Source organism: Puma concolor, chromosome D3 (assembly GCF_028749965.1).
Source record: "Puma concolor isolate L17-30 chromosome D3, mPumCon1.1.hap2, whole genome shotgun sequence".
In the NCBI taxonomy this organism is placed as follows: Eukaryota; Metazoa; Chordata; class Mammalia; order Carnivora; family Felidae; genus Puma; species Puma concolor.
In genome coordinates, this window is record NC_141678.1 from 55,459,239 (window position 1) to 55,475,179 (window position 15,941).

General features: G+C 43.8%; 1 protein-coding gene across 1 annotated transcript in view; it reads left to right on the forward strand.

The window, feature by feature from the left end:
• ASXL3 (ASXL transcriptional regulator 3) overlaps positions 1–13,839 on the forward strand; it is a 109,182-nt gene extending 95,343 nt beyond the window's left edge. The window contains exons 9-10 of the mRNA XM_086682706.1: positions 4,770–6,711; positions 9,550–13,839. Coding sequence (XP_086538832.1) covers positions 4,770–6,711; positions 9,550–13,254 — 5,647 coding nt within the window. The 3' untranslated portion in view covers positions 13,255–13,839. The remainder of the gene's footprint in view (positions 1–4,769; positions 6,712–9,549) is intronic.
• Positions 13,840–15,941: the final 2,102 nt, after the last annotated feature.

Below are 15,941 nucleotides of genomic sequence, written 5' to 3' on the forward strand. Positions count from 1 at the left end.
TGGTAGTGACTGAATTAAACTGAAAGTAGCTTCACCTCTGCCTCACATTTAGAAGGGACATACCTTACTGGAGCAGAATTAGAGCCTCCGAGACCAGAGGGTCCCTAAGGGAGGAGGAAGGATTTAGGAGCTGACAGTGGACAGTGACCTTAAATCCTCCTTAGAAAGGAATTTGTGCTTGAACTCCCATATGCACAATTAATGCTTAAGAGTTGTCGTTTTGTGTAAATGATACTGAGGTGGTGGCAAGTAACAAAATCCATACCATTTGATCTAATTTCATAAACTTCCCCCTGTAAACAGGGAGAACGATGTCAAGAGGCTCGTCTGAGTGCTCTTCTTGAAAAGGAATCCCATGGGGCGCCTGGGTGGTTCAGTCGGTTAAGCGTCGAACTTCAGCTCAGGTCGCGATCTCGCGATCTCGCGATCTCGCGATCTCGCGGTCCGTGAGTTCGAGCCCCGCGTTGGGCTCTGGGCTGATGCCTCAGAGCCTGGAGCCTGCTTCCGATTCTGTGTCTCCCCCTCTCTAGGCTCCTCCCCCGTTCATGCTCTGTCTCTCTCTCTGTCTCAAAAATAAATAAACGTTAAAAAAAAAAAAAAACATCTAAAAAAAAAAGAAAAGGAATCCCATGATTAACAGCCTGCTTACTCAGAGGAGGCTAGCATTGGTGGAGTGTCCTAACTAGCAGTACCCTCAAGGAGGAAGGCTTGTGTTCACTTGCTCTCCTAGAACCATGGACGCATATACATATTTAAACAGAACTAACAGGAGATAATTCATGTGTTTTCTCAAAAATTAAAAATGCAGCAGACTACTTCTATGCCTTCATATTTTGTCACCAGCATGTTGCTCAAGCTTGGCTGCATCAAAGTCCTCATTGGAGATGTTACGTTGTGTTGTGTTGTGTTGTCCTGTGCTGTGCCGTGTTGTGTCATGTTATGTTTATTTTGAGAGGGGGACAGAGAGAGCACATAGGAGGGGCGAGAAGGGGAGCATCTCAAGCAGGCTCCCTGCCGTCAGCGTGGAGTGGGTTTGGATCTCACACCGTGAGATCGTGACCTGAGCCAGAATCAAGAGTTGGACGCGTAACTGACTGAACCACCCAGGCACCCTCTCGTTGGGGCTTTTAAAAATAGATACAGTTTTCCAGGACCCATGCCAGACATAACGATTGGGAGTCTCCAGGAGTTGAGCCCAGGAATATGCATCTTTAGGCGCTCTCCGGGTCATGCTGGTGCCGAGCGGGATTAAGCACCCTGGAGGATGACTCTGAAGACCACTCAGGAGGCTTCCTCACCTTTTGTCGACAAAGGAAATGTTGAAAGCACCCTTTCCAGTGCTGGCAAAAGATAACCGAGCCAGTTACCTCCAAAGCACTGGTCCTTAGTTGTTGCTGAGTGTCGGGCCCTCTTTTTTTTTTCTTTTTTTGAAAGCAGCAAAAATTGTTCCAACATCTCATCTGTGCCAGACACTGAGGTGCGGACGTTTGTAGGGCTGCCTAGGCTCTGCCCTCAGGCAGCCTGTACCCGAGGCACCATGTGTTACAGAGAGCTCTCCTTCATCCGGGTCGTCATTGAGCATGCTGGGCTCTGATACATTTCTAACAGCTCTTCAGGGAATATGTCGCTTAACCCGCCCAACAGTCCTATAAGGTGGATACCATTATTATTCTTACGTTAAAAATGGGTTTAGGAAATTGAGATGCAATGAAACTAATTTTCCCAGGTTTACACAGTGTGGTTCAGTAATTTGCTCAGTGTCTTAATGCTGCAATTCCTTCTCAGAAAAATTCACACACATATATATTTTTTTCATAAAATTTGGGGGGCTTTCAGACTCTCATGCATGTGCCCTGGGGAGTGACAGCTACAATACTGTAAGTAAGCGTGGGTCCCTGTCATCATCCCGGAGTTCTGAATGCAAACAGCTCTTTTATTTGACCCTTTTCTTGCTGTCGTTCATCCATAGAGTTTCTGTCCGCTTACGTCACTGAACTTCTTCCTTGTCTTTTTCTATCTTTGATTATGCATTGGATTAACAGGTGTATTTTGGACATTTCATTGACTGCCCTTGTAATTTGGTCACTTCTAGATTACCTACACTCCCCCAGTATGTGAGGGATTATTTCTCCTAGTGTCAGATAATTTTCGGTTGACCTGTGCCTTTTCCCTGCTTTAAGTGTTCCCAGGAACGTTGCCGTCCAAACTCCCCTCTGGTTAAGATTTGTCTACTTTGGTTTTCAGCTCTTTGAGCTGTTTATTTTGTTTCTTACTGACTTACTCTCCTTATAACAGAGTACTGTTCTGTAATTTCTTTAGTTAGAGATCAGCCATATATATGCTAAGTCAGAATTACGGGCATCGGTCTGTTGATTTGCAGTCTATATTTCTGGACTTCAGTGTTTTCCTTTGTGGTGTTATGTGCTGTACTGTGAAGATCAACCTGCTATGCCTTGTACCATCTTAAATCTATTTTTTTCGAGAAAATAATAAAATGTTGACATAGGCATATTTTGTACGGTGCTGTTTTCCATATATACGTATGCATATATTATATACATATATGATATTTACTAATATTAACTATATTTAATACAAGTTAATACATGTATTATATCCTTATCAACCAACTAGCAGAAATTTGGCTGCCAGTGGATGGATACTGTATATTCTACACCTAACCTACTATCGATGCTTGGCCTAGCCCCAAGGGACCTTATTTCTAGTTGATTATTCTGCTTTACATTTATCTGTAATGTAGTTGTTCTGTTCCTCTCAGTGTAGGATAGTTATAAATTATAGCTTACTTTGAACCCATCTCAGGGAAAGTTGAAAGAAAAGAGACTAACTTTGAGGGTACTATCTTCTGTCTTCTTTTAAGACCTTCTGAATTTTAGTAAAGAAGGCAGTGACACCCCAAAAAATGTATTCAACTTTATTTCCCTTTCATTTTGAGGATTTTGGTAAGCAGTTGAAGAAGATTTCACTGAGGTATATTCCTGTCTCGATACCATTATAGCTGTATTTCTTCGCTCAAATATGTTTTCCCCAGAAGAGAGAAGTGTTCTGTCTTCTGCTTATCTTTATAATTTTCTGTACTCTAATTTAACTTCATTTAGAACAGCATATTTCTCTACCATGTGAGGCTGACATCGTAACTTAGTGCATTAACTTAGTATAACTGAGTATGGTATACTTAGTATGACTTAGTATGACAGGAAATAGTGATTTACAATATCTTTGTAACTCTGATGAACTTTCCTTATGACATGAGTATCAGATTGGATTTTTTCTTGATACTCTTTGCTATCTTCTCTGGAATATCTTTACAGAAAGTGATCACATGAAAGAATTTTGCATCATACAAAATTGCCTCATACAAATGTAACCTAGTAGAATCAACTTTGTCGGCCCCAGATATGTTTGTTATATTTTAGTGAAATTTCCATATTTTTTTTTAAACAATTTTTTTTTTAATTTTTTTTTCAACTTTTTTTTTTATTTATTTTTTTTTGGGACAGAGAGAGACAGAGCATGAACGGGGAGGGGCAGAGAGAGAGGGAGACACAGAATCGGAAACAAGCTCCAGGCTCTGAGCCATCAGCCCAGAGCCTGACGCGGGGCTCGAACTCACGGACCGCGAGATCGTGACCTGGCTGAAGTCGGACGCTTAACCGACTGCGCCACCCAGGCGCCCCTCCATATTTTTTTTTAATGTTTGTTTATTTTTGACAGAGAGAGAGAGACAGGGCACGAGCCTGGGAGGGGCAGAGAGAGAGGGAGACACAGAATCCAAATCAGGCTCCAGGCTCTGAGCTGTTAGCACAGAGCCTGACGTGGGGCTCGAACTCACAGATTGTGAGATCATGACCTGAGCCGAAGTCGGACACTCAACCGACTGAGCCACCCAGGTGTACCCCCCCCCCCATATTATTTTTAAGTTAGACACTTAGAGGCTAAAATAAGGTAACACCTCTTACATTGGTTTAAGAGAAGTTAATCTTTGGAAATCATTTCAATTTCAAGATTTTACACCATACCCATCTTCCATTGATCTTATTTGCTTATGTTGCATCCTTTGAAGACTGTGCTGCTTTCGATTAGAATTGCTACTTTCTGATAAGAAAAAATTAGATCTGGAGTGCCTGGGTGGCTCATTGGTCAAGTGTCCAACTTCGGCTCAGGTCATGATCTCACAGTTTGTGAGTTTGAGCCCTTCATCGGGCTCTGTGCAGACAGCTCAGAGCCTGGAGCCTGCTTTGGATTCTTTCTCCCCTTCTCTCTGCCCCTCCCATGCTCATGTTCTGTCTCTCTCTGTTTCTCAATAATAAATAAATGTTAAAATTTTTTTTTAAATTTTAGATCTTATACATTTTTTTGCTTTTCTGTCCAATATTTTCTAATCTTTTGTAGTACATTATTTTTTTTTTATTCCTTTTACCAACACTTGGCAAAGTTCATATCTCCTTACTTACAGAATAAAAATCTATACCAAAAATAAATAAGTTGGTAGATAAATAGGTAAATAAATATAAAAATGCATAATACATTTCTTAACCAGAAGGAGAGTTTATTTTAGTTACGATTATAAAAGCAGTAGAAAAACTAAGTCATCATAAACCAGTTTACATAAATGAAGCGTATCATTTAGTGATTATAAAATCAATTTGATTCATTTACTTCCATTGAATACTCTATACATATCTCCAAGTTGTCCCTTTCGTGTTTTGTGGTTGGGCAGTAATTTAATATTTCTAATTTCTGTTCAGGTTGGGCATGTCAAGAGAGGACTCAATAAAGCTTACTTCTGGACCAAACAATGATGGTGCTGAAAGTAGTTCTTCATGTGGACCCACTGGCCTCCCAGGTCTTTCTGCACAGACTCCCTTGGAAGAGCAACAGCCAAAAAGCATGAAAAGTCCAACTTCACCAGAGCCGGAATTCTGTGCTATGGTAGATGTAGGTAAAGACATAATGGCAGAATCGGAATCAGAAGATATCTTAATCCCTGAAGAATCTGTGATTCAGGAGGAAATTGCTGAAGAGGTAGAGACTAGTATCTGCGAATGTCAGGATGAAAATCATAAGACGATACCTGAATTTTCTGAGGGGTCTGAAAGTCCAGCCAACTCTCACGAAGAGCCCCAGGTAGCACCTCCTGAAGATAACTTGGAATCCTGTGTTATGATGAATGATGTTTTAGAAACTTTGCCTCATATTGAAGTTAAAGTGGAAGAGAAATCAGAATCTCCCCAGGAAGAAATGTCGGTTGTTATTGATCAACTAGAGGTCTGTGATTCTCTCGTTCCTTCCACTTCATCTGTGACTCATGTCAGTGACACAGAACATAAGGAGCCAGAAGCTGCAGTAGAGACCAATACTCCAAAAATAAAGACAGGGTCGTCTTCTTTAGAAGGCCAATTTCCCAGTGAAGGAATTGCCATAGATATGGAGTTACAGAGTGAGCCCGATGAACAGCTTTCTGAAAATGCTTGCATCTCTGAAACTTCCTTCTCTTCCGAGAGCCCAGAGGGAGCCTGTACCAGCCTGACATCCCCAGGAGGGGAAACCCAATCCACTTCAGAAGAATCATGTACTCCAGCCTCCCTTGAGACAACATTTTGTTCTGAGGTGTCCAGCACTGAAAATGCAGACAAATATAACCAGAGAAACCCCCCTGATGAAAACCTTCATGCATCTTTGATGTCAGAAATATCTCCAGTATCCACTTCACCTGAGATATCAGAGGCATCTCTCATGTCCAATTTACCGTTAACATCCGAAACATCCCCGGTATCAAATTTACCTTTAACATCAGAAACGTCACCCATGTCGGATTTACCTTTGACCTCAGAAACGTCTTCAGTGTCTTCCATGCTTCTCACATCTGAGACCACTTTTATATCCAGTTTGCCTCTTCCTTCAGAAACATCTCCAATTTCTAATTCTTCCATGAATGACAGAATGCTGCATCAGCAAAGAAAGTCCCCTTCCATCTCTGAAGAACCACTCTCCCCACAAAAAGATGAAGGCTCTGCCCCTGCCAAGCCCCTGGGCGAGAGCCTTCTCTCTCAACAGAGGACTCTATCAAATACTCCTGAACCCGTCAATATGGGTTCTTCCGTTTCTCCTGAAGCATTTCCATCTGAAGAATTGCACAGTAAGACTCTGAGTCAGCAGCCTTGTAAATCACACGTTGAAACTGAGAAGCCCTATCCTGCTTCGATTCCAGAACTTCCTTCTATAGAAATGATAAAAGTTAAAAATCATAATGTCCTGCAAAGAACAGAGAAGAAAGGGGCATCTTCACCATTGGAGTTACCGGTCTTTTCTGAAGAGACAGAGAGTAAGGGAAACGAGCTTCCATCAGCTAAATTACAGGACAAACAGTATGTCTCATCAGTGGATAAGGCTTCCTTTTCAGAAGGCTCTAGAAATAAAACCCATAAGCAAGGAAGCTCACAGAACCGATTGGAGACCTTGCATTCTTCCAAGTTGTCCGAGCCTTCCAAGTCACCCGATGGGATAAGAAATGAAAGTAGAGAATCCGAGATATCAAAGAGGAAAACAGCAGAGCAGCACAGTTTTGGAATCTGTAAGGAAAAGAGGGCTAGGATAGAAGATGATCAGTCAGTGCGGAACATATCGTCCAGCAGCCCCCCTGAGAAAGAGCAGCCCCCCAGAGAGGAGCCCAGGGTTCCACCTCTCAAGGTATGGAATAATAATAATAACAATGAAGACAATTCCATAGATAGGCTTTTCCTATTTAGATGCTTAGTTTTCTAATTTTAAATAAGGTTTTCTTCCCTCCAGGTTTTCTGTAGCAGTTTACAGTCTAATACTCCAACACCAGTCTAATATTAAATGATCTTTTTTAAGGCTGTGCGCTGAGCTCATATGATAATTTTAGATACACACATATATGTACTTAGACCTCAGCATTTAAGGAAAAAGAAATGAGGAGGGAGAACAGGGCCTGGAGGAACCTATAGGCCATGAGATACAGGGTCTTTCGGAGACTCCAAGGCATAGGACAGAGACCTACATACAGTTGGGGCAAGTTGAAAGATACTTCAGTGTCCTAGAAAAGTCCAGTAGGACTAGGGAAAGTAGTCAAAAGTCAGAGGCGTGCACTAAGGAGGTGAAGGTATAGGTAATCGGTTTATTTTCCAGCAAACATTGACCACCACCATTGCCTAGCAGAAAGGACCTGACATATGGAAGAACCTCATTAAATATTTCTTCAATAACTCAGTGAAATTGCTTAACACACCCTGAGAGAAAATGCTGTAGATGTAGAGGTATACAGATCCTATTTATTTATTTATTTATTTATTTATTTATTTATTTATATTTTCAAGAGAGTAAAGAAGTATTTAACTTTACAAATAATAAAGCCTGTAATCAGGCATTCCTATTTATATATTTTCTTTTGATCCCAGGTAGGAATTAAAGGTGAGAAAACAAGCCTTTTATATAAATTGACTCTGCCTAAGTAAACTGAAAATTGAGGTTAATTCAAAAGAAACACTCTGTTTAATAATAATAAAAAAAAATCTTACCCAATATAATCTATATTTATTTGGTGCTTTCATCTCAGCCCATTTATATTGTCTTACAATAAAATGGATTATTGCACCATAGGTTTGGTCTAGAATTATAAACCTATTCTAGCTTTGTTTCTTTTAATCTCTTTGTCTTTATTTTGCTCTAACCTGACATCTATTTTTTGTATGTGACTCATGATATCCATAAGGCTGACTTCGAAGAGAGTAGCTGTAGTTATTCTATTTAATAAAGTAACACCTATTAAATAAGGTTCTAGAGATGTGAAAGATGAACATTAAGCTGCAATTAAAACTCTACTGTGCATTTTAATTTCTGAAGCAGTGGGAAAAAATATAAGCAAACTTTTCATAGGAAATATTTTTAAACATAGCAGGCTAATTTTTCTTGTGAAAAGCTTGTTTTCAATGTAATATACACTTTATGTAAAGATAGATACCGTATTTGATGTTTGTTCAACCTTGAGCTCTTCAGTATATCCAGGCTTAATTGTTTTTTAATGTTTTTAGGTTTCTTTTGTTTTGTTTTGTTTTGTTTAAATGAAGGAAATATTTAAAAGTAAAAAACAAAATCTACTGTCTAAATTCATTCTCCCCCCCCCCCCCCCCCCCCACCTTTGGAGCCTTTGGATTAGAAGAGAGACCTCGCGAGCTGGAAAATGAGAAATAAGTAGCTCAGTAAGATAATTTCTTCTACCAAAGTTCCAAAGCATAATTGGAGACTGAAAGGATCCTCTAGTAAGTGTCAGGGGTTTATAGTGTAAATACACATGTGTTAAGAAGAGAGATAAGTGTTCTAGGAAAAGCTTTGTCCAGAGAGACAAAACCAAGGGAAGCACAGTACTGTCAACAGCCCTGAATGGGGAGCCCGAAGACTCTCACTGTCACTCACTAGTTATATGACCCCAGGGCAGCCTCCACGGGCTCAGTTTTTTCAACTGTACAATGAGGTGCCTTAACCAGAACCCTTCTAGCTCTACAAATCTGTGACTCTAAGGATGTTTTTAGTGACTGGGGCATCCCAGCCATTACTATGGGATGTTGGGTGTTGGGCCTTGTGCCTCGTGAATTTGGTGATGACTGAGTCTCTTTCATTAGCATGAGGAGGTGGTCACTGTGGGTTGGGATATTTATGGAATTCAGCAAATTGAGGATTACCAGTATCAGAAGAAACTGCCCAACCCATAGTTCCTTTTAGAGGCAGAAAACCAGAGTCACCCTTGCTTTCATGAAAACATAATGCTTTCAAATCCCTCTGGAAAGCAGAGCACTCACACAGATAGTCTCATTCCATCTTTCTAAGAGCCCTGTGAAGGAAATAGACCAGAAATAACTAGTCTCATTTTACAAGTGAGTTTGCAAACTCTTATTGTGTGCTTATTACACATGTATGAGGCGGCATGCTAGGTGGAGTGGGAGTACCTAAAAACCACAGGGTCTCTGGTTCAGGGAGGTCCTTGGAGAAACTGAGGTACACGGTGAGTTGCCTAAGATCACGGATTTCCTTTGAGTGAAGCCAGGATGAAAATTCTAGTCTGCTGACCTCTTGGCTAAGGGCTTTTTTCTCTGTGTCACATTAAGAGGACAACTCATGTAGAGTTAAGGTCCCAGTTTGCTATGGCAGCAAGGAAGATAATTTAAAAGCTAAATATCTCTGTCTTTTTTAGCTAACCTCATTTTAAGAAGCATGGATTTTGTTTCCATTTATATGAGGCATTAAGAAGATGTTTCATTTCCATACCAAATGAAGTCACCGGTTGATGTTTCTGTAGATGAAAAACAGAGATTAGAAATTTTAATTTCACGTTCATGCTACATTTATTGTTGCTTTATACCCTGAAGGCCCATTCGGGGATTTAGGTGTAGTTGGTGCCACATTAAGAGAGAATGCAGCTCCTCTTTCCTCTTGCGTTATCACATTCCTCATGCCTCCTCTGTGATCCTGTACCAAGCGCTTTATCTTTCCATTCTCCCCTTCCCGTAGATCCAGCTTTCCAAAATTGGGCCACCTTTTATTATCAAGAGCCAGCCAGTCTCCAAACCAGAGTCTCGCGCATCCCCTAGCACGTCGGTCGGCGGTGGGAGGAACACAGGAGCCAGGACCCTTGCAGATATCAAGGCCCGGGCCCAGCAGGCAAGGGCCCAGCGAGAGGCCGCGGCAGCCGCTGCTGTGGCCGCCGCGGCCAGCATCGTCTCCGGAGCCATGGGGAGCCCAGGAGAGGGTGGAAAGGCGAGAACCCTGGCACACATCAAAGAGCAGACAAAGGCGAAGCTCTTTGCAAAGCATCAAGCCCGAGCCCACCTCTTCCAGAACACTAAAGAGTCCCGGTTGCCTGTGCTCGGCTCAAAGGATGGGCCTCCCAGCTTAGAAGTCTCTTCTGCCCCTGAAACAAAAATCGAAGGGTCTACTGGCGTGATTATTGTCAATCCAAACTGCAGATCTCCTAGCAACAAGTCCGCGCACCTCCGGGAGACCAGCACTGTATTGCAGCAGTCTCTTAACCCAGCTAAACTTCCAGAAACTGCCACTGACTTATCTGTGCATAGCTCTGACGAAAATGTACCTTTGTCGCATTTATCTGAGAAAATTGTTTCATCTACCTCTTCTGAAAATAGCAGTATGCCCATGCTTTTTAATAAAAATTCTGTCCCCGTGTCTGTTTGCAGCACTGCTATGTCGGGAGCAGTTAAAGAACATCCCTTTGTGAGTTCTGTTGATAAATCCTCCGTTCTAATGTCTGTGGACAGTGCAAACACTACGATTTCTGCTTGTAATAGAAGCATGTTAAAAACCATCCAGGGAACCGACACTCCGTGCATAGCCATCATACCAAAATGCATCGAAAGCACTCCTATCCCCCTCACGACAGAGGGCTGCCGTGGATCGAGCCCCATGGATGACAAGCCGGCGCCACTGTCCAGCAGCAGTGCTAGTAACTTAGTCTCCAGTCAGTACACCTCTGTGCCAACTCCCTCCATCGGGAATAACTTGCCCAGCCATCTCTCCACTAGCTCTGTCTTGATTCCCCCAGCGGGAGTTAATAGCAGATACCCTTCTGAGAAGATAGCCATGCCTGGGAGTGAAGAACAGGCCCCCGGACCCTTGGGTACCACTGTGAGAGCCACCCTCGGCTGCAGGGAGTCGGTAGCAGTCACAGACGCTCTGGCTGCACGGCCACATGTCGCAATGTTTACTGGAAGCATGCTAACAATAAACTCTTACGAGAGTCCTCCCAAGTTGAGCGCCGAAAGCTTGGACAAAAATTCAGGGCTTCGAAACAGGGCAGACAGTTCTGGGAAACCTCAGCAGCCTCCGGGGGGCTTTGCACCAGCAGCCATAAACAGATCGATTCCATGTAAAGTCATCGTTGACCACAGCACCACGCTGACCTCCACGTTGTCTCTGACCGTCTCCGTCGACAGCGCGGAAGCCAGCTTGGACCTCCAGGGCAGGTCAGTGAGGACAGAAGCCTCCGTCCAGCCCGTGGCGTGTCCTCAGGTATCTGTCATCAGCAGGCCTGAGCCAGTTGCAAACGAAGGCGTAGATCACACTTCCAGTTTCCTTGCTGCTCCCGCGGCAAAGCAAGACTGTAAACCGATGCAGGCAGCCTGTTCAGGTCTCCGAGAAGGACCCCTTGTCGTTCCAGATAAGTTAAATGAGGCGACTGCTCCTAGTAATAGCTTTGCTGAGCAGGCACGGGGCCCAGCCACTTTCCAGAGTGAAACAGACACCACCTGTAGCAATCAGTACAACCCAGGCAACCGGATTTGCTGGACTGAGGAGGGGATGAGGGGCCCAGGGCAGCCTCTGGTTAGTCACTCTGGTTCAAGTAAACAGAAAGACTACCTGGAGCAGAGCTGTCCAAAGCCTATCAAAAGCGAACACGCTGGCTACTCACACATGTCAGAACTTCACCCCAGGAATCTCATGACAAATGTCCCTCTCCCAGTGAAGTCTGAACCTCATGAAGTGGACAAGGGCTTTAGAATGGACACCGAAGACTTCCCCGGCCCCGAGCTGCCTCCTCCGGCCGCAGAGGTCGCCCCTGGTGTGCCGCAGGCACAAAACGTGAAGGCCTCCACTTCCGGCCCCATGGAAGAGGTGATCTCCTTGGCTGTGGACCCCCTGAAAAGAGTCCCCAGCGCAGGGAGCTCCGGCTGCCGTCTCTCATCCGTGGAGGCTAACAATCCACTGGTGACACAGTTGCTCCAGGGCAACCTGCCTTTGGAAAAAGTGTTGCCTCAGCCCCGATTGGGAGCCAAGCTCGAAATCAACAGACTTCCTCTGCCTCTTCAAACTACCTCAGCGGGTAAAACGGCACCAGAGAGGAACATTGTAGAAATGCCGTCCAGCTCTCCAAATCCAGACGGGAAGGGCTACCTGGCAGGGACCCTTGCACCGCTGCAAATGAGAAAGCGAGAAAATCACCCCAAAAAGAGAGTCGCCAGGACTGTGGGGGAACATACGCAAGTTAAATGTGAGCCAGGGAAGTTGTTGGTGGAGCCAGATGTTAAAGGGGTGCCTTGTGTCATCAATTCAGGCATGAACCAGCTAGGACACGGCCAGCCTTTTAAGCAAGAGTGGCTGAACAAACACTCCATGCAGAACAGAATTGTTCACAGCCCTGAGGTCAAACAGCAAAAGCGGCTGCTCCCCTCGTGTAGCTTCCAGCAGAACCTATTTCACATCGATAAGAATGGCAGCTTCCACCCCGAGGCTGGCATCGCACACCGGCAGCAGTTTTACCAAATGCCCATGGCTGCCCGGGGCCCCGTCCCCAGCGCCGCGCTATTACAGGCCTCTGCCAAGACCCCAGTGGGCTGTAACGCGTTCGCCTTCAATAGGCATCTCGAACAAAAGGGGTTGGGAGAGGTTGGCCTTTCTTCAGCACCTCATCAGCTGAGGTTAGCCAACATGATATCCCCCAACGTGCCCATTAAAGAAGGCGATGACGTGGGAGGGGCCGCACACTCCATGCCGAACAAAGCACTGGTGCATCCCCCGCCCCCGCCGCCCCCCCCACCCTTGGCTTTGCCCCCGCCTCCCCCACCGCCACCTCCGCTACCTCCACCTCTTCCGAATGCAGAAGTCCCCTCCGATCCGAAGCAACCGCCGGTTGCCATGGAAACCACTAAGCGACTTAGTTGGCCACAGTCCACGGGCATATGTAGCAATATAAAATCGGAACCTCTTTCTTTTGAGGAAGGTTTAAGCAGCAGCTGTGAACTGGGCATGAAACAAGTTTCCTATGACCAGAATGAAATGAAAGAACAGTTAAAAGCATTTGCGCTAAAAAATGCAGATTTCTCTTCCTATTTGCTTTCTGAGCCACAAAAGCCTTTTACCCAATTAGCTGCTCAGAAAATGCAGGTGCAGCAACAACAGCAGCTCTGTGGAAATTATCCAACAATACACTTTGGTAGCACGAGCTTCAAAAGGGCGGCATCTGCAATTGAAAAGTCCATTGGGATTTTGGGAAGCGGCTCCAGTCCTGCCACGGGCCTGCCTGGTCAGAACGCTCAGATGCCCGTGCAGAACTTTGCCGACAGCAGCAACGCGGATGAGTTGGAACTGAAATGCTCTTGCCGGCTGAAAGCCATGATCGTGTGCAAAGGCTGTGGGGCCTTCTGCCACGACGACTGCATAGGTCCCTCCAAACTCTGTGTGGCTTGCCTGGTTGTGCGGTAAGAGCTGGTGAAAGATGCAGTATCCCTTTTCAACACGGAAAAGCCAAACGGCGTCAGCAGCAACAAATTGAGTAACTCAGTGGTTTATATCGTGATAATTTATTTTACTTTGGAACAGATTATCTTTTCTCTCTGGGATTATTTACTTGCATTTCCCAGAAAGGGGAGGTCACGTCCCAGCAGAGTGGCTCATCAGCATGTCTTTTACAGATTAAGTTGCCATTCCCAGCTTTGGAAAATTTCTGTCCACGTGTATACAGGTCACTACCCCATTCGTTATTATTATTATTATTATTATTATTTTTTAATCCAGGTGTAGATAGGAAAAGGACATTTTTAATTACTTACTGCTAACCAGAAATGCAGATGTAGAAAGAGAACGGGAAAAGTGATATAAGGTGGTTGGTGATTCATTCTCTTGTAGATTAACCATTGCAACAAAGGCTTTCACAGTTGACTCTTCTGGACCTACCTTTACCACAGTGATGCAACCGTATTTGGAAAGGGGAATCTTATTTAAATGTACGATTCCTTGTATTTGCTCCTATCTCAAAAGATACATTAAAGGAGGTATGCCATTCATGAACTCCACTGTCCTTATTCTCTTCCCTCCCTTGTCACTCTTTTCAGAGCCTGGCAGAACGTCTGGCTCTGCCTTGGACCTTGTGCACACATTGTAGTGAAATGTGTCTTCTACCTGAAGTTGCAGTGTGGGCCTCATGCCCAGTAATCTGGTTCGAGCCCTTTGACACCTGATACCGTCAGATGAGTTGACCAGCAGAGGGCCATAGGCCCGTAGAATTTCAGAGCGTCATGTGTAGCTTTAAAGAGCAAGTATGGAAAAAAAAAAATGCCCTAAAATTAAAAGTAAGCAAATAAAACGCTGTGTATGCAAACACATACAAATGGGTTGTAATGTTAATACTGGTCCATTCTGTTCACTCTAAAGACAATTACTAAACACTAAAAGGGAGGGGGGCAGAAATAATTGTAGCCCTTTATGGATGACACCAGTACATTCTGGCTTCCGACTCTGCAGAGGTTGGCCACCTCTCTTTTAAAGTGTCATTGATGACAAAAAGGAACTACCGAAGGGTGAAGTGTTGATAGATTTCTGAATAATGTTTTTCTCATGATTCACAATCTATATATTTGACTCGAAAATAGCCCTTATTTTAAAAACCCGTTCTAGGTATCGCATGTTTTGGGGTTTTTAACCCCCTCAGGTGAATTCAGTACATTCTTCATATTTGGGGGAGTGGAACTGCTTTTGAAAACGGGATACTGCATCTTACAATTATGGTCCGTGTTTATCCAGTGAAGTCTGAATGTTGAGGATGGGAGCTACATTCCACATGCTTTGGCCACCCTCATGCCAGAGAACAGCTGTAGGTCAGCAGGCTCTGTTCCTTAAAGCAAGTTCAAAAGCACATGCACATTGTGGAAAGATGAAAGGCAGCAAAAACCACGCCCGTTTAACTTCAGATTACAGAGCACAAAAGGCGGAGTGCCATTAACCCACTGATTGACTGTGGCCGTAGAATTAAAAAAAAAGAAACAAAACATGGGGGTGGGAGGGATCATCTGTATCCAGGGTAAGAACGACAGACATTTTCGCATCAATGTAAACTTCTGACATTCCCTTAAAAACGTGTCTTAAAAATTACCTGGAATGAGCAGAGATTACATTCCTGGGGGGGTGGGGGGTGGGGGAAGAAAGAACACTTGTGATTTTTTTTAATAGTATTCCACTATGGTACATGTATTTTTTTCCTCCATATTTATTGTGATGTTGCCAAATTTTGTTAGGTGATGCAGACGTCACATTTATTAAGAAATTGCTAATAGTGAAAGATACTTAAAAAGAAAGAAAAGCAAAGAAGGGTCTGCCTCCGTGGCTGAGATTTGGTGCTTCAGTACTTGTGCTTCTGTTTTTCCACACTGAAAGGAACAAAGTTTTATGACTGAGAAATTAGCAGGTGCACTTAACCAGCCGGTCCAGGGAAGGCAGGGTAAGTTCCAGTGGATCCTTACTTAGTCCACTCTGCACCAGGTTGTGTTTGGGTGGCGTCCTCTCTGTGGGCTGCTTGGCCTGCAGTAGTATCTTGGTTCAGAAAAGCGTGCTCTAGTCTCACAGAAGGGCCCCCCTAAAACGGAGACACTTGTATGCCAACTCCTTCCAGATCCAGTTGCCGCTCTTTTGGTCAGGTACTGTCCACACCAGCAGATTAAAAATCACTACATCAGTAACTGGCACGGTGTTGAAAGACACTTCATTCTATAAAGCTTTGCACTCTGTATATGACATACAGTTGAGCCTGAAGTGATGCTGAGCTCATTATCAGTTCCATCTTTGTGGAATACTGCCTGCAAGTTACTGGGAATAAAGTGTCCTTCTGTATGTTTTGATTTTCCACACAGTAGGTGATTTTTCACATAGTTTGGGAGAATTGATCATTGATCGGGCATGGATTCAGTCACCCAGGTCCAAAGAGGGTATTTTTTCTGTGCCCTTTCTCTTTTTTGCCCCAGTTTATCTTTGCTCTGTTCACATACGGTTTATATAACTGAAAAGTTGATATCTTTGGGCTAAAATAATGATGGAAAGAAAAATTCAGAAGTAAAATGTGGGTCAGATATTTTACAAGTGTCCACTTTACATATATATATATATATATATATATACAC